General features: G+C 48.9%; 1 protein-coding gene across 1 annotated transcript in view; it reads right to left on the minus strand.

Annotated features, from left to right (window-relative positions):
- The window catches only part of ZNF185 (zinc finger protein 185 (LIM domain)), an 82,522-nt gene that overhangs the window by 52,150 nt on the left and 8,004 nt on the right, over nt 1-22,368 (minus strand). Inside the window, exons 11-19 of the mRNA XM_006874781.1 lie at nt 21,736-21,819; nt 20,534-20,632; nt 13,653-13,748; nt 12,850-12,936; nt 10,019-10,124; nt 9,626-9,786; nt 8,178-8,375; nt 1,325-1,522; nt 172-282 (exon numbers count right to left, since the gene is read on the minus strand). Of these exons, the coding sequence (XP_006874843.1) occupies nt 172-282; nt 1,325-1,522; nt 8,178-8,375; nt 9,626-9,786; nt 10,019-10,124; nt 12,850-12,936; nt 13,653-13,748; nt 20,534-20,632; nt 21,736-21,819 (1,140 nt within the window). The remainder of the gene's footprint in view (nt 1-171; nt 283-1,324; nt 1,523-8,177; nt 8,376-9,625; nt 9,787-10,018; nt 10,125-12,849; nt 12,937-13,652; nt 13,749-20,533; nt 20,633-21,735; nt 21,820-22,368) is intronic.

Below are 22,368 nucleotides of genomic sequence, written 5' to 3' on the forward strand. Positions count from 1 at the left end.
TGTGCCACCCCCCATCCCACCTCTCCGTGTTGTGTGTGGGGGGGGCGGTACTTAGGACTGCACTACTGCACACAGTCAACAGGCAGCTGGGAGCCAAGGAGACTCAGGAGGTCGAGGCAGGAAAGCAGGACAAGCCAAGGGCCCCCATCCCTGAGCTACAGCCCTTCTTACTTGGCTGAGCTGGAGTCCAAATCACTCAGCGGGGGCGGCCTGTAAAGTCGGCGCTGCTCAGCGGAGGCGGTGGCACTCACTGTGACCAAGCAGCTCGAAGGGCTTCTCGCCCTGAGGAAATGGGGGAATGTGTGTGTGAGTGGTCAGTGCTGAAGGCTGCCCTCTTCCAGGGCCAGAAGTCAGTCCACGAAGCTCTAGAAGGTTCCCACAGGGTCACACATGGTCCAAACTCTTCCCAGGACAGCCCAGGCCCCAGGCCCTGACTCTCTGGGATGTGCCTGTCAGGAGAGGCCTTGGGTCCCCCTGCTCTGAGTGCACCTCCCCTCCTAGGATGGGAGCTCCCAGGTGAAGTCAGGTGTTCTGGAAGAAGGTGAGCAGAGGCTCCTCACTCTGAAGGACCCACCACAGGCTGAGGCGGGGACATGGCAGGGATTGTGTTTCTGGGACCTCCACGTCTCGGTCACCCAACACAGTCATTGGAGTGAACGCCAACTCCTGGTCTACCCGTAGGCCCCTCCTCACTCCCAGACGACACTGGACAGCAAATGCTGCCCAAGCTGCCCACTGTCACTGTGGGCACCGCCCCTCTGGACCTCCCAGCTCCCACCTGCCCCCCGACCCCACTCCATCAGTTTCTCCAACATGTGGGCAGCCCTGTCACCTCTTCTGGCAAGCCTTCTAAGAAGGTGGTGTTGCCCTCTGTGTCCTTTCCTTTCCCAGGAACCCCACAGACACATCCTCAGGCTACGGCACAAGTCCAGGACACTGCCCCTGCCCATGGTGTGCTCTAGGAAGGACCGGGGACTGTGAACAACCTACCAAAACCATCATCGTCAACCAAAATGACAGGCCCTGCCATGAACGCATGACCCTGGCTGTTGGATGCAGTAGGGGTGTGGGGATGGCTGGGCAAGCTTGATGCCAGGTGGTAAGCCCCATTCACACCAGGGCACACTGTCCTCTCAGAGAGAGACCTTTAACCCCTCTTCCCTCCTAGCCTTTTTACTCTGACATGGCTCTCAGTCTGTGCTAACTGACTGGACCCTGAGGCTCCCAGCCCCCGAAACGTTCCTGGCCACTCACACCTGCAAGGGGAATAGGGCACACCTGGCCTCCAGCAACAATCCTGGCACCCACACTGCCCAGTCCTCACCTGCTGGGGGGGCCCTCGAGTTCAATGAGCGGCTCCTGGCCTGGAGGGCTTCTCGGGCCTTTCGGGCCACTGGCGTCTGCAGGCTGCAGACTGAGGGCAGCTGGGTCTTCCTGCTCCTCTCTTGGGACTGCAGGCCACTCCTGCCACACTTCTCCAGCCTGGGAGGCCACCTTCTGATCTTCTTTCCCAGAGAAGACACTGAGGAAGGACAGACACACTTATGGAGCATGTGCTATGGAGCCAGACTTCCCACTGCACTTTTCCCACCGGATGCACAGAGGGACCATCTTCTGCGGATGAGGCAACGTACACCCAGGCACACGTTCACCCTGTGAGCAGTGTCCTGGTGCTCCTACCACTTCAGCGAGCTGGTCAGAAACAAGTCTCCTCTTGCCTGGAAACCCAGTCCCCCTCGGCCCACTGCCCATCCCCCTGCCCAGCCGTTGAGTCAGAAGCCCTGTGAATATAATGAGGTACAGCTTCTCCTATGGACTGCACTGGTGGGCTGCAGTGGGGTGGGGACGGGTGGGGGCAGGACAGATACAGGGCCTGACATGGAGTGATGGGTCAGTTTATAACAAGTCCATCAAAAGGAAATCCCTAGGCCCAGGAGCTGAGGATGCTGGATTCTAGCCTATAACATCACAAAGAAGTCTGTCGTGAAGAACAGGACCCTGGAGCTGCCGTCGACTCTTCCAGCCTAAAGAGGAAACTTGAGGCAGGAGATTCTAAAGAGGGCTCCTACGGTGGGCACTATGTCACATGAAACGTACAGCTGTATGTTCCTGTCATAGATCAAAATACTGCTGTCCGTGGAAACGGAATGTGTAGATGTGTTGAGCGAGACACACTGGACGTAAACATTTAGGGAGTCCTGGAACTCTGCCCATTCCCCACTTATAAAGAAGTGAAGAGCCTCTTTCCTATCTTTTCACTCATTGTAGCTGGATGGGCCATGTGTTGCACCAGTACAGCCCCAAATTCAGGTGACAGGAGGATTGTCTTGTTCACTAGATTCTCACAAGGATGATGGCCTGAAAAAAGGGGAGACCCCCAAACCCAAACAAACTACTGTAGAGGTGAATTTGCCTCAAAGCAGCCATAGAAGGCAGGCTGGAATTGCTCCGGAAGTTTTCAAAGCTGCAAATCTTGATGGAAGCAGACTGCTTGATTTTTCTCCCCTGGATCGGATGGTGGGTAGGAGCAACTGACTTCAGTGAGCAGCCCAATGCTTAGCGTTTACAATATGGATTACTAACAGCACACTTAATTTTTTGTCATGTTGGTGTGGTGATGTAAAAAAAGCACTGAACTGCTAACCACACGGTCGGCAATTCAAACCTACCAGTCACTCTTGTTGTTGTTGTTGTTAAGTGCCTTCGAGTCGGAGCCGACCCATAGCGACCCTGTACAGGGTTTCCGAGGGTGTAAATCCTTACGGGAGTAGAAAGCCTCATCTTTCTCCCGCGGAGCGGCTGGTAGTTTCGAACCACTGACCTTAAGGTTTGCAGCCCGATTCGTAACCACTACGCTACCAGTCACTCTTAGGAAACCCTATATAAGGTCGCTCTGAGTCAGAGCTGACTCAGCACTTTAACGACAGTCCTTGGAAAACCAAGCCCACTGCCATGGACTCATAACTACCCTACAGGACACAGGACAACTGCCTCATAGGGCTTCTGAGACTGCAAATCTCAGGAGACAACCATATCGTTCTCCTGGGGGCGGCTGCTGGGTTTGAACCAGCAACCTTGAAGTTAACAGCCCAAAGCTTAAGCTCCCGCGCCACCTGGGCTCCTTAAAAAGGGGGCAGGGCTAAGAAAACCCAAAAGTTCCTTGGCAGACAGACCCGGCGGGCGGGCGGAAGGATGGGCAGGGCCTGGGGGATGCGGAGAGGGAGCAACCATAGGGCCCATCTGTGATCCTAGCGCGCCCTCAGGCGGCCGCTAAGAAAACGGTAGCATGAGAGGCGCCGCCGAGGTCGATTTCGACTCAACAGCAGTCGTAAGGTTGACAGTCACCTATCCAGATGTTGAATTTCCGGGTAGCTCTGCATGACAGACACTGAACTGCGAACCCCGAGGTCGGCGGCTCGAGCCCACTAGCCTCTGTGGGGGAGAAAGATGAGGCTTTCCATTCCCGTAAATAGTCACAGCCTCAAAAACCCTACACTGGCTCACTACGCACTGGAATACACTCCACCAACAAACAGCGGGCAAGCCCGGAGCTGGGGAATGGCGGCATGCGCAAACACAAAAGGACGCAGGCTCCTCCAGTTGCACAGGCACGCAGGAACAGCGTTTGATTGTGGAGCACACGCGCACACAGAGCCGCTATTCAAACCAGCGAAGTGAAGTCCCTGGGCACGCATAAAGCATCCGTTTTTTGGCAGCTGATACCTTCCAACTTAATTTATTGTGAAGGAGTAACAACTATTATTAGGAGGCAATAGCATTTTCACCCCCTTTTTACAGTTGAAAAACTTGGGTTACCTTGCAGCGAATTATAAGCAGGCAGGATGCAACTTGGCCGCCCACCTAATCACGTGACAGCTAGACCCTTCCATCTTGAAGCTTGGGACTAGAGCTAGGGGTGGGGCGAAGGGCTCATTCCTTAAATGTCCAATTGAAAGCAAAGGAGCTTCTCTGGAACTGAGCCCAGCCCTGGAACCACCCATGCTCTAACCATCTCTTGCCTTGCCCCCCACCCCCACCGCCACCCCCAAACAGCAGTTGTGAAGGTTTGGGTTTTACACTGAGGTGCAACCCATACTGAATGTTGTGCTCTTTGATCTTCATCAGTAAGTATTCTTCACTTTCAGCACATTGTGGGTTGTTACCGAGTCTCCCACCAATCCTGATGCCATGTTCTTCTTCATATAATCCAGCTTCTCAGATTATTTATTCAGCATCCAGATTGAATATGTATGGTGAAAGAATACAGCCCTGATGCACACCTTTCCTGATTTTAAACCATTCAGTGTGTCCCCTTGCTCCAGAGACGACAGAGAGAGAACGCCTTCCCCCAGGGTTGATGCCCCGAATTCAGACTTCTAGCTTCCTCAAGTGTGAGGGTCCTGGTGTGGCATTGTAGAGATAAGCGGTTCACACCCACCACTGTTCCTCAGAAACCTTATACAGGGTCTCTAGGAGTCAGAACCACTCCATGGCACTGAACAACAAGAAGAAACTGTGACAGAATGAATTTCCCTCCGTTTAAGCCACCCGCTTGTGGTATGTCTGTTACAGCAGCCCGCAGCAACCCAGACACCCCCTAAAAGGGGTGTGGGCGAGAGGAACACCATTACTGAGATCCCTGCCAGATCCCATATAAGGGGAGTTCCCCTGGGGTATGGCCTGGATCACCTTTTAAAACAACAAAAAGAGCTTTTTTTTTTTTTTTTTTTTGTGAATTGAGTGATAGTTTACATGGGAGAACATTGGTTTTGCACTCATCCTATTGTATTTCGTTTCATTGCAATGGTTACAATGCCTCCGTGCATCATCCTTCAACAGTATTTGCTTCTGTTCTGCATCACCTTTGATCTTACAAGTGAGAAGAGGAGGGAGAAAGGAGCAGAGAAAGAGACACCTGGCTACCACCAAAAAAGAAGAGTCAGGAGTGGAGGACATCTTTGGACCCAGAGTCCCTAAGCTACGAACCTCCTGGGCCCAGGGGAAGGTGGATGCCAAGATACATGGAGAGCACCAGGAAACCAATGGCGCACAGATGTTGAAAGGAGACAAGGACCTTCTTCGAGATCCCCTAGAGGAAGACCTCTGCCTTCAGGCCTCTCGTTTCCTCAGCTGTGAAGCAACACATCTCTGTTTATTGCAGTGCCCACTTGTGGCACTTCTGAGATTAGGGAGGGGCAGAGACCTGGTGGCATTACAGGTGGGCACATGTGCTGAGCCTCCCAGCCACCTTTCCCCTTGTTCCCAGTGTCTCCAACCAGAAGCCCAGGACAGGTTACTGCCTGAAGGGTGACCAGCCATTCACAACTGCCCATTTCTTAGGCTCTGCCTGACCTTGACCAAACTTGAGTCAGACTTTGATGCTCCTCACAGGCCCCTGAAGCTTAGCCTGGCCCCATGGCTGAGCAAGCATGTGCCCCCTTTATCGGCTTATCCTGAGAACTTCCTCAGCCAGTTGTTGTTGTTGTTAAGAGCTGTCGAGTCAGTCTCAACCCATAGTGACCCTGTATAGGGTTTCCAAGGAGCTGGTGATGTGCTTGAACCACCAACCTTGCAGTTCAAGCCAATGTTGCAATCCAGCGCATTAACCCACAGCACCACGAGTAACACAAATTCACTGCCGTGTCAAGTTTCTGGGTGCTTCTCTCACACACACTGGCTCCCAAAGGTAAGAAGAGTCGGGGCTGAGGGGAGCTCCCTAGCAGACAGGGAATGCACTGTCCTGCCTGCTATAGGCTGAAATCTGTATCAAAGCCCTGGCCCCTGGCCCTGTGGGTGTGACACAATTTGGAAATAGGGTTTCTACTGCATTAAGTTCATGGGGATGGATTCCAAACCTGATCATATTCTTTTGATAAAACAAGCCGAATCTACGGGGAGACACACACAGGGGAAAGATATATGCCATGGGCGTTCCCCTCTACAGGTCCAGACACACCCAGGATGGTCGACATCAATAGCTCATATGCAAGTTCAGGATGAAGCTGAAGAAAATTCAAACCAGTCCACGAGAGCCAAAATTTGACCTTGAACATATCCCACCTGAATTTCGAGATCATCTCAGGAACAGATTTGATACCTTAGACATTGATGACTGAAGACCAGAAGAGTTGTGAGATGATATCAAGAACATCATACATGGAGGCAGAGATGATGATGTGGAGAGATGGAGCAGCTGGGGACTTCTGACACAAAGAGAGAGGGGGGCTGTGTGCTGATGACCGGGGAGCAGGCTTGTAGTGTATACCCTTTGGTTGGTTGATGATGCATAGAGGGGATTGTAACCAAGGCAATGAAACGATATACGATAGGATGAATGTAAAACTGATGTTCTCCCATGTAAAATATCACATAATTCACAATAAAACATTTTTTTAAAAAAAGAACATCATACAGGGAGAAAGCAGAAGGTCATTAAGAAGACAAGATATGCAGATGATATAGCCTTGCTTGCTGAAAGCAAAGAGGACTTAAAATATTTACTGATGAAAATCAAAGACCACAGCCTTAGATATGGGTAGCATCTCAATGTAAAGAAAACAAAAATGCTCACCACTAGACAATAAACAACATTCTTATCAATGGAGAATATAGAGAAGTTGTCAAGGACTTCATTCTTCTTGGATCAACTATCAAAACTCATGGAAGCAGCAGTAAAGAAATTAAACGATGTGTTGCATTAGGCAGATCTGGTGTACAAGACCTCTTTAAAGTGTTCAAGAGCAAAGATGTCAGCCTGAGGACTAAGGTGCACTTGATCCTGGTCCTGGTATTTTTCAATTCTCTCATATGCATGTGACTATTGGACAGTGACTAAGGAAGACAGTAGAAGAATTGATTAGTTTGAATTGTTGATGATACAGATTTGTTGGAGAAGAATATTGAAAGTACCATGGACGGCTAAAAGAACGAACAAATCTGTGTTGGAAGGAGTGCAGCCAGATTAGAAGCCAGGATGGCCAGACTTCATCTCTCCTACTTTGGACATATTATCAGGTGGCACCTGTCCCTGGAGAAGGACATCAGTGTTAGCTAAGTGAAGGGTTAGGGAGAAAGAGGACAATTGAGAGGATGGCTCAGTGTTTGGTTCTGTTGAGCCGCAACTGACTCAATGGCACCTCTCAACAACAACATTAGAAGCTGGAGTCCTGGTATGGTGCTATAGAATCAGCACTGGAGTACGAACCGCAAAGTTGGCAGTTCAAGCCTAGCGGCTTCTCCTCGGAAACCCTATACAGGGTTGCTATGAGTGGGAACCGACATGAAGGCAGTGAACAACAACAGCATTAGAAAGTGAAATCGACAAGGCAGGACTGCCTCTGACAACCACACCCTGAATTGGGATTCCTAGCCTATTCAAGTGAGACACTGAATTTCTGTTCTTTAGAGCTTCCTATCTGTGGTGTTTCCATTATAGGAGCACTAGCACGCTTGGACTTATGGGATGAATCTTCTTTAAAAACAAAATCTGTATTTTACAGGACAGCCTGCTCCCCAAAGTAGCCTCTAGTCTACTTAATTAGGAGTCCTGGTGGCACGGCAAGTTAGGTTGCAAACTTCAAGGTCGGCAATTGAAAAACTCACCCACACTCAAGACGTGCTTGCGCAAAGACCCTTATGCGGTTGGGACCCAGTCACTCTGAGTTGGAATCCACTCGGTAGCAGTGGGTTTGGGTCAATCTAATCATGGAGCCTCTGTGCTGGAAGCCCCAGGACCATAGGCAGTTTCCTTCCATTTCCTTCTAGTTGAGCTCGGAAGAGGAGTCCTAGGTACCTACCACCTGGCTGGCCATAGCAGACCCCTGCCTGAGCCCACCATTACCTGGCTCTCTCCTTCTAGTGGTACTGTCCAGAGTAATCGCCCCCCCCCCCCATCATTGGTGTGGGGAGCTCTCTGGACAAGGCTCTGAGTTTGAAGTCTGCGGGACAGATGGCTTCAGGAGAAGCAACACACACACACACACACAGAGCCCCCAAGGCCACACTGCCAGCCACAGTGTCATAGCCACTACTTCACCCTGTCCCTTTCCCCGCTCTGTCTGTCATCCCATAAGTAGCGCATGCCTACGACCCCGCTCTAGAGCACTGGGCCTTAGGATGGGCCTCTTCTCATTCCGTAGCAGTGTCCACAATCCCGGCCATGGGGCCCCAGACCTCACCTGCCCGTGTGGCCTTCCAGTTCAATGAGTGGCTCGGATCCTGGGGGGCTGCTTGGGCCCTCGGGGCTGCGTATGTCTGCAAGCTTCAGACTGGCGGCAGCTAAGTCTTCTTGCCCCTCTCTTGGGGCTGTGGGCCACTCCTGACCTACTTCTCCAGCCTGGGTGGCTACCTTCTGATCTTCATTCCCAGAGAGGACCCTGAGGAAGGACAAACACGAATGTTGTGAGGTCAAGCTGCACACTGTCACCTCCTGGGCGTCCAAAGGGACTGTCTTCTGAGGGTGAGGCTCAGAGCTTCCAGGTACATCCCCAGCCCATGAGCAGGTCCATACATCCTCCAAGCTCCCAGCTCCCCACTCAATCCTGCGCATAAGGGCTGGCCCCTAGGGTCAAGGGCAGAGAGCTCCGCACCCCACTCTCCAAACTGCTGCCCTCACAGCCCCACCCATCATTCCAGCCTCAAAGGTGACACACTGCTTTCCGTAACTTGGGCAAGCACGGGGCCTTGTTATTGGTGCCACAATCTTAGCACTGTAAAAAGGTAAAATTCAAGTTTCCCATCACTCTGAACTCAACTCTCCCAGAGTCCTCAGTTTTCGGGTTGCCTTTGATCACTGGGGCCACACTAGCAATTCACACTCCTGCTGGCTCCCACCAGCTGGGACTGCTTTTGTGGAAGTGTCCCTGCCTTTGAACTGCAAGGAGCTGTGCAGCCACCCGTTTCCAACTGTGCCCCTAAATCACTGCACTCTATAGTCTATTAAGAAATTTGGGGAGGCTGGGATGGAAGACAGGCTGTCTGTGGCCTGTCAAGTCAAATCAGACCCACAGTGTTCTTGAACAGTTTGGGGAAAGCAGGCATCTCCACAGAGCTGTTTTATTATTTACTGTGAGCGTTTTTTTCTTTTCAAAACCGGACACTGCCTTAGTACTTACTTGTGCCAGGAAATGTTTTACACACTTTGCATATGTAGACCCATTGACTCCTCACAGCAACCCAATGCGTACCAGCTGTTTTGAGTCTGCGAACCTCAAGGTCAGCAGTTCGAAACTACCAACTGCTCGGTAGGAGAAAGATGAGGCTTTCTGCTCCCGTAAAGATTTGCAGTCTGGGAAACCCTGTATAGGGTTGCTATGAGTCGAACCGACTCCACGACTCATAACCACCACCACCACCACCGCATAGGGGAGGAAACTGAGGCACAACGAAGCTGAGTACCATGCTGAAGACCACAGAGCTAGTGACAGTGCTTGGAGTCAGGTTGCCTGGGCCAAGCTGAGCCCAGGCCGTTAAACACTATCCATGTCTCTCTATTCGTGTACGGAACCAATGTACAGTAGAGCAGACTCCTGAGCATGTGAGACATGGCTTTGTAGCACATTAAGGCAGGGCTGCCAGCTCTACAGGGTCTGGCCATCTGTCCCCCTGGTCCTCGCTCCTCCCTCACTGTCCCATCACTGGGTCCCACGGCCTCGGACAGTTCTGCAGACCACTCTTGGACCAGTCTGGGACCCGCTGCAACGCCCAGCCAAACAGCGGGGGAGGGGCCGGGGCGGGGCTTATGGAGCGGCTAGACCCTTTTATGATCCTGGCGCGCCATCGTGCGGCCTGTGTGAGCATGGCAGGAGGAGAAGCAATCCCAAGGCTGAGTTTGCCTGGGACGGTCATTTCCCTGTATTGGTCTTCACATTTCCTGGCGGCCACTGCGCAGAACCTAAGGTTGAAGAAATGGCGGTGCGCGCGGGCATATGGTGGCACGCGCGCGCAGGCGCAAAGCGTTCGTGTTTGGGGCTCAAGTGCACATGCGCAAGTAGGATATGCACCCGCTTAAAACTGGTACGAATTTGGCGCGCACGCACACGCTAGGACTACAAGCGCGCAGGCGCACAAAGTTCTGCATCTGCTGCTTGGGGACCTGTGAGGCACGTGGGACTTCTTGGTGTCCACTTCCGATGCCCACAGAGGTCGAGAGAGCGCTCTAGACTTTCCCCATCTCCGTACTACCTACTCAAGCCGAATAATTCTTTGTTTTGGAGACTGCAGGGATGTTTTCACTCATCAGATGCCAGAAGCACCACTTAAATCGTAACAGAAAAGCCTCTAGACATTAACAAGTGTCCCCAGACGATCGACCAGGGTTCAGAACCACTGGCCCCCAACAATGCACCTGGACTGAACCTGAAAATACATGGGGGTTATAAAAGTGGAATCATAGTGTGGACCTGTTGTTGTTGTTAGGTGCCATCGAATAGGTACTGACTCATAGCGACCCTATGCACAACAGAACGAAACACTGCTCGGTCCTGGGCCAACCTCACAATTGTTACCACGCTGTACCAATCCATCTCGCTGGGGGTCTCCCTCTTTATCTCTGACCCTCCACCTTACCAGTCACTTCTCCAGTGACTGGTCTCTCCTGACAATATGTCCGAAGTATGAGAGACGAAGTTTGGCCATCCTGGCCTCCAAGGAGCATTCTGGCTGCATTTCTTCTAACACAGATCTGTTGGTTCTTTTGGCAGTCCATGGCACTTTCAGTATTCTCCTCCAACACCACAACTCAAAGGCATCAATTCTTCTCGATCTTCCTTATTCACTGTCCAGCTTTCGCATCCATATGAGGTTATTGAAAATACCATGGCTTGGGTCAGGCACACCTTAGTCCTCAAGCTGACATCTTTGCTCTTCAACACTTTAAAAAAGTTCCTGTGCAGCAGATTTCCCTAATGCAATACATCGTTTGATTTCTTGACTGCTGCTTCAGTGAGTGTTGATAGTTGATCTGAGCAAAATGAAGTCCTTGACAACTTCAATCTTTTCTCCATTTATTCTGTGAGGATTTTTCTTTTCTTTACATTGAAGTGGAATCCACAGCGAAGGCTATCGTCTTTGGTCTCCCTCAGTCAGTATTTCAAGTCCTTTTTTCTTCCAAAACGCAAGGTTGTATTGTATGCATAATACTTGTTGTTGATAAGTCTTCCTGAACGTACTTCTTCATACAGTCTAGCTTTATACAACCAAACCATGCAAGCATTTAAGCATTAGGATTTAAACATCTGGACTCTCACAAGAAGTGCATCCGTTGGTTTCTGCTGTAAGATTATAGAAGAACCCAGTCCTCCACAGGGCTTGAGAAGGTCTCATGAGATCCTGCACACAGCGGACTTTGCACATGGAATCAGCTCGTGGTTTTACTGGCTCAGATTTCATGAACTAGCTCTTTTTCGTTTCTCCTGAGGGTCTTACAGCCTATTGCTTCAAGACTCTGCTCTGCCTCTTGTAAAGCCACACACCAGTCACGTGACTTTTGCACTTCCGCTTGCTCATCTCATCTGTTTCCCAGTGATGCTAGGAAGACTGAGAGCTGATGCAAAGCACATAGCACAATACAATCAGCCTCTGACTCCTGGTTCAACACAATAAGAACACTGTGCTCCATAGAGTTTTGTTGGTTAATTTTCAGAAGTAGATTGCCAGGCCTTTCTTGCTGGTTTCTCCCAGTATGGGAACTTCACTTAAACATAGCTCCACACAAGCCTCCATTGACAGACAGGTGGTGGCTGGGAATCGAACCTGGGGCTCCCTGCACATGCAAGGGGAGAATTCTACCAGTGGACCACGTCTGATGCTCTTGTTTTCACCAATCCCTATAGCAGGGCCTCATACCTTAGAGATTCATGGGGGTGGGGTATCACCTGGGTTCAGTGGGGGTAACAAATATTTTTAAATGCAATATTGTTGAGAAACCTAAATCAGACCATATCTCTCTGGCTTAAAACTTGGGATCAAATCCCACCTCTGATCCAGGCTTCCTAAGAGTTGCAGCAGTCTGTGTGTTGAAGATTATTGTTGTTGTTAAGTACCGTGGAGTCAGTTCCAACTCATTGCGACCCTGTATAGATAGGGTTTCCCAGAAGCGGCTGGTGAGTTTGAACTTCCGACCGTGTTGTCAGCTCCTTTATCTACAACTCTAATCCTGGCTCATTCTTCTCTTCTTTAGAACTTGCCTACTCCTCCCTCACCTAAGCAGTTGGCCTCCTCAGCGCATCCCTCTGTTTCAGTCCCCTGGCAGTTTCTGTCAGAGCACTATTGTCTCTGCGAAGGTGCAGAGACCTATCCTTCACGCCATTGTTCTTCATTGCATCTGGTGTGAACTTCTCAGGATTGTGGGGAGGGCTGGATGCAACACCAGAGTACATACAACTTTCACCCTCTCAGGGACCAACTTTTTTTCTACTTTGTTTTTATAATAGAAGGCATTTCAAAATGATATTTTTTTTTATGAATATGGGTTTTGACACAATTAGTGGGGCACATATGTCTAACTGGTTGGTCTCTGATACTGGGATTGGTGGGATGTGGCCCGTTTCATCTGACTCACACAATTATACAGGTCCCCACCAGATGGAAGTATGCACTAAAAATGGGATAGCACCTTTCCACTAAACCCCAGACATAGAACGTGTAGGTAGGTGGGCACTATATGTCCCATGGGTCATGAAAGCGTTCACATCATGGTAGAAAAGGCCCATCAGTCCCTGCCCACCTCTCCCCAAAAGACCCTCAGCTCCAGTCATGCTCAATCTCTATAGTGCACAGGCAACAGGTGGCCCTTCGGAGCCGTTTGTGTGCGCTGATCGCTCTGCTTGGAAGGGCTCCTATTTGGCTTACCTCTTTGCATTGGTCTCCGTGTCCTCCAGACCTGTGGGGGGTATGCCCTTCCCATCCAGGCCGACAGAGGCCAAAGGTGCACTGGAGCTAAGGAAGGAAATATACCAGCCTGCTGAGGCCTCAAACCTACGAGGGTTGGCGGCCCGGGTATTCCCTTCTTACTCCATTTCTTCCAGGAAATGGAGATGGGCTGGTGTATGCTAGCAAAGGCCAGCTGCTCATTCCCGGCATTGGGTGATGTGGTGGCATCACATAAGTCCTGAATTTGGCCTTTGCACTTGCATTCAGGGATGATCCTTGCCCCTGACCAACTTGGATCTCTGGGGATGGCTCCGCCTGGTTTTCAGCTATGATAGCCTCACCTAACCTACCTCCCAAATTTCTTGTGGGGGGCCTGGAAGATCATTCTTCCTAGGGCTTACTAACTATCCCCCATGCCCACGGCAAAATGGCCGCTCCTGTGAGGCCAGGTGGGCTGGAGGAAGATACAGGGCAGAGGCCTTGAACTTGAACTTTGCCTACCCAGCCACCTGCCCCCTAGGACTGAGGCCTCCAGTGCAGGCTGGCTGTCCCCTGGAATTTCTCTTCCTGGCACGTGGTTGCTGGGCTGAAGTCCTTACAGGCAAGGTTCCCTGAGACTCTTCAGTGGGGACACCAACTTGTCCCTCCTCCTCCATTGCCCCTAATGGACATGGAGCAGAAAACTGAGAAGAGCAAGGGAATCTCGGGAATTGGAAGCCCAGGCTGAGCCCAGAAGTTGTGTCTATAATGATCTTAGTCCCCAGAAGTTACCCTGTCCCTACCTGGTGGCCACGAGTCCAGGCTTATGGTTCTGATAGCTGGTGTCATGCATACTCCGGTTATCCAAGAGTGGAGCAAAGTGAGCAGCCGGGCACAGCCTATGGAAGGAGACCATATCTGGGTCAAGGCAGTATCGATCAGGGCAAGGTAAGCACAGGCTGACTTGTGCTTACTCACGAATTTGTAGTGAATAAATTCCCTGTTTTGTTTTTTACCACATCAAAGATTCTGCTTCTAGATCTAGCTGGCCTCTGTCTCTCTGCCTACCCCACAACCCCATCCCACTGAGTCAAAGCCTCTTTTCAAATGTACAGTCCCTGTCTAGAATGGAGGAACCAGTCAGCAAGGAACCTCATCAAAAGTGTGCAGCAGCGGGCGCATGAGCAACGTGGTGTAGTGGTTCAACTTGGTTCCTGGAACCCAGTGGATCAGTTCAGATCCTGGCCACCTACCTCCTACTTGCATAATGCTGGGCAAGTTACTTAACCTTTGGGCCCTAGTTTTATTTTTTTTAAAAATGTTGGCTAAAGGCAATACATTTAGAAGCTCTAACTACTGCAAAATTCGATGGCTTTTCATCTATGACCACCACTCGTCTGTCAGGTGGTCATGCTGTGGTGACTTGTGTGTTCCTGTGAATTTGGAAGCTCTGCCATGAGTACTTAAAATACCAGCAGGGTCACCCAGGGTGGACAGGTTTCAATGGAGCTTCTAGACTAAGGCAGACTAGGAAGGAGAGACAAACTACTTCTGAATATTAAGCCACTGAAAACCTTAGGAATAGCGCTGGAACACTGTCAAATAGCACCAGAATATTTCATTTAAAAACATTATGAAGAGCACTACACGATTTTCAGATAAAGTGCCAGAAGATGAGGCTCCTCAGGTGGGAAGAGCTGCCTCCTCAAAGTAGAGTTAACCATGATGATGCAAATGGAGTGAAGCCTTCAGGACCTTCATTTGCTGATGGGGCACAACTCAAAATGAGGAGAAACAGCTATAAACGTCCATTAATAGTCATAACATGGAATGTATGAAATATGAGTCTAGGAACACTGGAAGTTATTTAAGTTGAAATGAAACACATAAAAGTGGGATAGCATTCGTGAGCTGAAATGGACTGGTATTGACCATTCTGATTCTGACAATCACATGGTTACTATGCTGGGAATGACAAGTTGAAGAGGAATGGCATCACAGTCATCATCAAAAAGAACATTTCAAGATCTATCTTGGAAGTACAACGCTGTCTATGGTAGTATAATATTCATATGCCTACAAGGAAGACCACTCAATACCACTATTACCCAGATTTACTCATCAACCACTAGAGCCAATGATGATGAATTTGAACAATTCTACCACCTTCTTCAGTGTGAAATTGATTAAATATGCAATCAAGTTGTATTGATAATTACTAGGGATTAGAATGCAAAGGTTTGAAGCAAAGAGGAAGGATCAGTAGTTGGAAAATATGGCCTTGGTGATAGAAATGATGCTGGAGATCGCATGATAAAACTTTGCAAGATCAATGACTTCTTCGTTGCAAATATCTTTTTTAAACAAAATAAAAGATGACTTTATACATGGGCCTCACTAGATGGAATACCCAGAAATAAAATAGACTATATATGTCGAAAGAGACGGTGGAAAAGTTCCATATCATCAGCCAAAGCAAGGTCAAGTACAGACTGTGGAACATACCTTCAATCGCTTATATGCAAGCTCAGGCTGAAGCTGAAGAAAATTAAAACAAGTTCAAGAGAGCCAAAATATGACCTTGAATAAATCCCATCTGAATTTAGAGACTATCTGAAGAATAGCTTTGATGCATTAGACACTAAAGACAGAAGATCAGAAGAGTTGTGGGGTGACATCAGGAACATCATACAGAAAGAAAGCAAAAGGTCATTAAGAAGACAAGAGAGAAGGAAAAGATCAAAATAGATGTCAGAAGAGACTCTGAAACTTGCTTTACAGCATAGAGATGCTAAAGCAAATGGAAGAAATGAAGAGTTACAAGAGCTGAACAGAAAATTTTAAAGGGCAGGTCAAGAAGACGAAGTCAAAGATTATGACAATATGTGCACAAGACCTGAAGTTAGAAAACCAAAAGGGAAGAATATGCTCAGCATTTCTCAATCTGGGAGAACTGAAGAAAAAATTCAATCTCGACTTTCAATACTGAAGGATTCTTTGGGCAAAATATTGGATGATACAGAAATCATCAAAAGAAGATGGAAGGACAACTGTAAAGGTATAAGTTTTGTAACAAAAACGGGAGAGTAGTTAATCTTACAGTCCAGAAACAGAGGACCCTAGGACCATCAAGGGAGAGGAGCACTGTGGGAACTTATCCAGAGAACCAGAGATAGAGGCAGAGATGAGGACATGGAGAGAGGAAACAGCTGAGGACTCTAGACTCATGGAAAGGGACTGAGTCCTGGGGGCCAGGAGGCAGGCTTACAGAATATTATGTCCTTTGGTAGTTTAATGTATTATATATTCCTGAGTGTGTTTGTGCACATCTCCCCATCCCCTCCACCCCCTCTCCAAAAAGAAGAAAAACAGGGAATGGAAGGAAATACTGTTGAATGATGATGTACAGATGAGATTGTAATCATTGCAATGAAACGATTGTGTAAAGCGATGTTCGCCCATGTAAACTATCACTCAGTTCATAACAATAAATAAATAAAAAGAAGATGGAAGGAATATACAGAGTCACCCTACCAAAGATAGCATGAGATCAAGAGCCAGTGATCCTGAAGGAAGAAGTCCAAGATGCACTGAAGGCATTTGCTAGGAACAAACAAGGCTCTGGGAATTGATGGAATACAAATGGAAATCTTTCAACAGACTGATGCAGCACTGGAGGCACTCACTCATCTCTGCCAAGACATTTGGAAGACAGCCAACTGATTGTAAGAAATCCATATTTGTTCTCATTCTGAAAAGAAGTGACCCAGTGGAATGCAAACCCCATGGGATAACATCATGAATATCACATGCAAGTGAAACTGTAAAATGGCGGCAACAGTACACTGACAGGGAACTGGCAGAGATTTAAGTCGGACTTAAATGAGGATGTGGAACGGGGGACATGGTTGCTGATGTTAGATGGAACTTGCCTGAAAGCAGAGAATACCAGAAAGATGTTTACCTGTGCTTTATTGAATATTCAAAGGCTTTCCACTGTATGACAAGCTATGGGTTACATTACAGAGAATGAGTGTTCTGGAACACTTAATTGTGCTCATTAGGACCTGTACATTGAACATAACAAGAGAACAATGAATAGTTTTTTTAAAAAAGGAAAGATGTGCACCAGGGCTGTATTCTTTCACCATACTCATTCAACCTATATGCTGAGCAAGGAATCCAAGAAACTGGGCTATATAAAGAAAAATATGGCATCAGGATTGGAGGAAGACTCATTAACAACCTGTGATATGCAGATGATACAACCTTGCTTGCTGAAAGTGAAGAGGACTTAAAATACTGATGAAGAACAAAGACCACAGCCTTCAGTATGGGCTGTATCTCAATGTGAAGGAAGCAAAAATCCTCACCACTGGTCCAATAAAGAACATCAAGATAAATGGAGACAAGATTGAATTTGTTACCACAGGCTCTGAGGATCAGACTTTAGCCACCTAGCAGACATAGCAAAATGTCCCTTATCTGATTATTCAGTTATGCTGGTTAGTAATTCCATACATGAGCCCTGGATACCCACAGATAAATGTAAAAACCTTCCCTAAAAGCTGAGACTGTAAATTCCAAAAAGGCAAAGTTCCCCCCCCCCCCAAAAAAAAAGCTAAAGAGGATAGAGAGAAACACTGTTAACTGATGGTATGTGGAGGGGATTATAATCAATGTAATAAAACAAGGTATATGAATGTTTGAATGTGAAACCGATGATGTGCCCTGAAAACTTTCACTCAATCCACAATAAAAACCTTAAAAAAAAAAAAAAAAAAGATTGAATTTGTTAAAAACTTCATTTTGCTTTTATCAATCATCAACCCTCAAGGAAACAGCAGTCAAGAAATCAAATGATGTATTTTGCATTAGGCATATCTACTGCACAAGACCTTTTCAAAGTGTTGAAGAGCAAAGATGTCAGCTTGAGGACTAAGGTGTGTCTGACCCAAACCATGGTATTTTCAGTAACCTCATATGCATGCAAAAGTGGAATAGTGAATAAGGAAGACCATAGAAGAATTGATGCCTTTGAGTTACGGTGTTGGAGGAGAGTATTAAAATTACTATGGACTGCCAAAAGAATAAACCAATCTGTGTTGGAAGAAATACAACCATAATGCTCCTTGGAAGCCAGAATGGCCAGACTTCATCTCTCATACTTTGGATATACTGTCAGTATGGACCAGTCCCGTAGAAGGATATCATGCTAAGTACAGTGGAGGGTCAGTGAAAAAGATGAAGACCCCTAATGAGATGAACTGTCACAGTGGCAGCAGCAATGGGCTCACACTTAACAATGACTGTGAGGTTGGCCCCAGACTGGACAGTGTTTCATTATGATATACATAGGTCACTATGAGTCGGTATCAATCAACAGCACTTAACAATTCCTCTGTGAATTCAGCAATTGTTTTTTTATTCAGCACTGCCTGTGCTGAATCAATTGGTTTGGGCTTTGTTGTCTTGTTTTGGTATGCCAGGCACAATCCCTTCAAAATAACTTATTTAAAGATGGTGAATCATTCTACTATATTAATGTTGTTGTTGTTGTTAAGTGCCGTCGAGTCTGTTCCGACCCACAGCGACCCTGTACAGGGTTTTCAAGGCTGCAAATCTTTATGGGAGCAGAAAGCCTCATCCCACGGAGCTGCTGGTAGTTTTGAACTGCTGACCTTAAGGTTCGCAGCCCGATTCGTAACCACTACACTATATTAATAGCCCTCACTTTATTTTGCCAGTTCCCTGGTGTTAAACAAGGAGCTCTGATACAGGGTCGTTAGGAGTCAGAACTGAGTTGACTTGACGGCACATAGCAGCTGCCGCTAATGGTAGACATTAAGGGTGTTTTCCTATTTTTCAATATTATAAATAAGACTGCAGTGAAAGCTCTTCTGGGTGAAAAGATGTATAGATTCCAAAGGCTTTTGGTATTTACTGCCAAATTGCCACTCGGAGAAGATGTGGTGATTACGGTGGCTCCAATATTGAGAGAGAATGGAAGGCCAAGATTTGGGGCAGGTGCAGTTGACTGAGACCTAAGTAGCTTCCGAAGGATAGATACCCTGAGCATTTCAAAGCAAGCTGTGGCATTTGAAAGACAGTGGATTGTAGTGTTATCATCTGGGAAATGCTTGTTCCGCGTCTCCTCCCATCTCTGACCTGCCGTCCCCAGGTTGAGCCACATGCTTGGCTCTCGGCTTTCTCTCAACCAGGTAGACTGGTGCTTACAGCGACTCCTTTGGAGTATAAGATATGGAAGCACAAAAAATCAAAGAATATTCTTCATTCTGATGAGGTTGACATTTACTTTGACGGAGGACACTTATGAGCTTCTGTTTCTTTCTTTTTTCAAAGTATCTTGATTTTTTTTTTTTACAGTTTCTGCAGATGCTCAGTCGCAGATGTTCAAAGACTGAATTTATAATGATACTGAGAATAAAAGGCAATCATAATGAAAACTAAAAAAAGAAAAGAATGAGGTATTTGACTGACATCAGAACTGACTTTGATGGAATGGTCAGAACATAACAACCTAACTACCTGGACCTCTATAGGAAGCGAAGAACACCTAGGACCGTGGGTAACACCTGGAAGCTAGGAGGGAGTCCAGGAAGACTTGCTCTCCCAGAATTCGAGAAGTAGCCAGGGCAGCCGTGCCCCTGCATCCATCTCCAGAAGGGAGACGCAATCCATGGCTGATCCTTCAAGGCCGCCGCTTTGTGGCACTTGGTTACTTACAGAGCTCCAGGAAGCCCAGCCGCAAACTGACTCACAGACGCCCAGGTGCTGGGCGAGCCTCAGGTGGAGCCGGCTGTGTGGGGAGGGCCCACCGCAGCTCGGCCATCCCCGGGGTGGGGGGAACCCCTGCTCAGTCAGTGTCTGCTGGTCCCTGCCTTGCTGGCTTGGGCTCCTGCATTTAGAGGTCAGGTCCGAGGGCTCCCGTTTGCCTTGCAAACGATTAAAGTTAGGGTGAAAAGCGCCGCCTCCCCCCAACGCCCCAACGCCCCCCCTGCCCCTACTATGGGCTTTGAGAGGGGCAGCCGGGAGCAGAGGCAGGAAGCTGTTTCCTCCTGGGGACACCCTACATGGTCCAGCTAATGTCTTTGGGTGGCAGACTCCAGCTTGGCCACCTCTCTCTCTGTCTACTCTGGCCACCTACAGAGAGCCTCTAGGGCCCTCCCACAGTTGGGAGCAGAGTTATTTGTGCCAACAGCCATGCATACCTGGCATTTGTCCTCAGGGATGACTCTGACTTGGTTTGGAAATACTTGGGGTACCTACAGCCCTACAGACTTCTGCTCTTCCTCTCAGTGCCAGGGCAGAGGTGGCTGGGGCAGGGGCAGAAGCAGGGACTTTAGGGTTTCTCGAAGGGACAGAAAAAGCAGGCAAAAAGAAGGAAGGTACAGGCTCATGCGTCACTCACTCGCTCAGCGCCCACATGCCACCCCAGGAGGCTGCTGGACCTCCAGCTGTGAATGGTGCCTTGTACCTTGTACCGGTTCCAAGGCAGCTTGAGAGCAATGGGTGGCAGAAAGAGCAAGATTCCCGCAGAAATGGATAGGACAGTTACAGGGCTGGAGACTGGGAACGCAGTGGATGAAATGCAAGAGTGAACCCTGTCCACCCCAGCACCCAGGCAATCTCAGCAGGCTGGGGACTGTCAACTGCTGCTTACCCTCCTTTCCCGGAGCTGCTGTCTGCTCCAAGCCAGCCTTCAGGTGCGGAGCCTGGGGCTGCCAACCCCAAGTGGCCATCACTCGGCAGTGTGCTGGACCTGTGGTTGGAAGAGATGCTTCTATAGACTGGTCGAGGTCTCCTAATAACAGGTCCAGTCCCTTCAGCAAGTGGGCCTGTGTTTCTTCAAACTGGATGGACTGGGAGCCAGAGTGGACCTAAGAATCAGCTAAGGAGGATGCTGGCCCAATGGTCAACAGGATAGGGGGAAAAGTGTTTGGGACTGCCATGCGCCCTACAGCCTGGGGCAGGAGACAAGGCCCTCCTGGGCATCTGAGGCTCCTTTTCCTCATTCCAAGGCTCCCCCCGCCAATTGGCTTCCAATGCACCCCCATGAAGAAAATGCCCACCCCAAGGCAGTTCTAGGGTGGGGGTAGGTGTGGGAGGACTTGGCCCTTGTGTCCCCCAAATCTATCCTGGTGAGAAAGGTCTATGTAGAATTGCTGTGTGTTTTGCCGTGTATTTTCTCAATAACAACAACAAAATTAAAAACGAAAAAGCCGCTGAAATCTTAACTTCTGTGTTACTTCTGTAACTTGTGACCCTGTCTGGAAACAGGGGTTTCCTTTCATTATGCTTCTGAGGTCAGAGGGGAGTTGGTTGTGTCCTAAATCTAATCCCTTCTGAGAAGTGTCTTCTACACAGAGACACCTAGAGTGCAGGGGTTTGTGGGGTGGGCATATTGAGAATCCATCTACCAGTCAAAGAAAGCCAAAAAACACCCAGGCTACCAACTAGGAAGACCCCTTGCCAGGCCCTGATTTGGACTCTAGCCCCCAGAGAGGTTGAACAATAAGCGAAGCTGCTACCCTTGACCACCACCCCACCACCCACTAAGCCTCCGTTTGAGTCCAGGCTGTCGGGGAAGCCCTTGTTGATGGTCTCTTTGGACCCTGTACACGGGGCTCCCCAAATGCAGTGGCCTATGTATGCTCTTCCAATAGTAAGAAAGCATGAACCCCAGGGTGGACCTGGGGCTCATTCCATAATTCCTTCATTCATTTTCTCAACAGCCAATTCTCAAGGGACACAGCTTTGGTCCCAGCCTACGGCAGGCTGGGGGCGCTGACTCGACAATGCAGCTCAGGTGTACCAGGGCCCCATGTCCTGGGGATGAAAGCCCCCCTCCCTGCTGTGAGTTACCTTTCAGAATCTGCCTCACCAGCCAAGTCCCTCTTGTGCTCTCTGGGGCTGGGGGCCTCCGTGTCTTTGTGGCCTGGTGGGGAGCTACAGAGGAAAGACATGGAAATTCCTCAGCGGCTCACCCTCATCCCCAGGATCCTAAGAAGCTCATCAGTCATAGCCACTGTTTAGCGAGGGCCACACACCATGCAGGACCATCGCTGCATTCACCACCCCACCTCTACCCCAGCTCATGGTATTGTTCTTATCCATGGCCACTTTTCAGATGAGCAGACTGAGGCTCTGAGAATCGGAGACAGGAAGGTGGGTCCTGACCACCTAACTTAGCCCTCTCTGGGCTCGACGAGGTCACGGAGAGATGCCTGGCACTGTTGACCCAGCAGAGCCCTCCTCAGACCTGCATTCCCACCTCCCTCCTGAAGGCCCAGGGCTGCTCTTCCTTGAAAAATCTGCTCCCATAGCCCCCATGCCTGCATCCTTCTAGGTCTGGACTTACAGACAGACTGCCTCACCTCTCCTGCTGCCACTCACCACCCCCACCTCAGTCAAGAATGGTCTCCCACAGGTGCGTATTCTACAGTGCTCTCTGCATGTTGGGCCATACCTTTTGGAGCCCTGGTGTGGCGCTGTGGG

Source organism: Chrysochloris asiatica, unplaced genomic scaffold, assembly GCF_000296735.1.
Source record: "Chrysochloris asiatica unplaced genomic scaffold, ChrAsi1.0 scaffold00301, whole genome shotgun sequence".
NCBI classification, from domain to species: Eukaryota; Metazoa; Chordata; class Mammalia; order Afrosoricida; family Chrysochloridae; genus Chrysochloris; species Chrysochloris asiatica.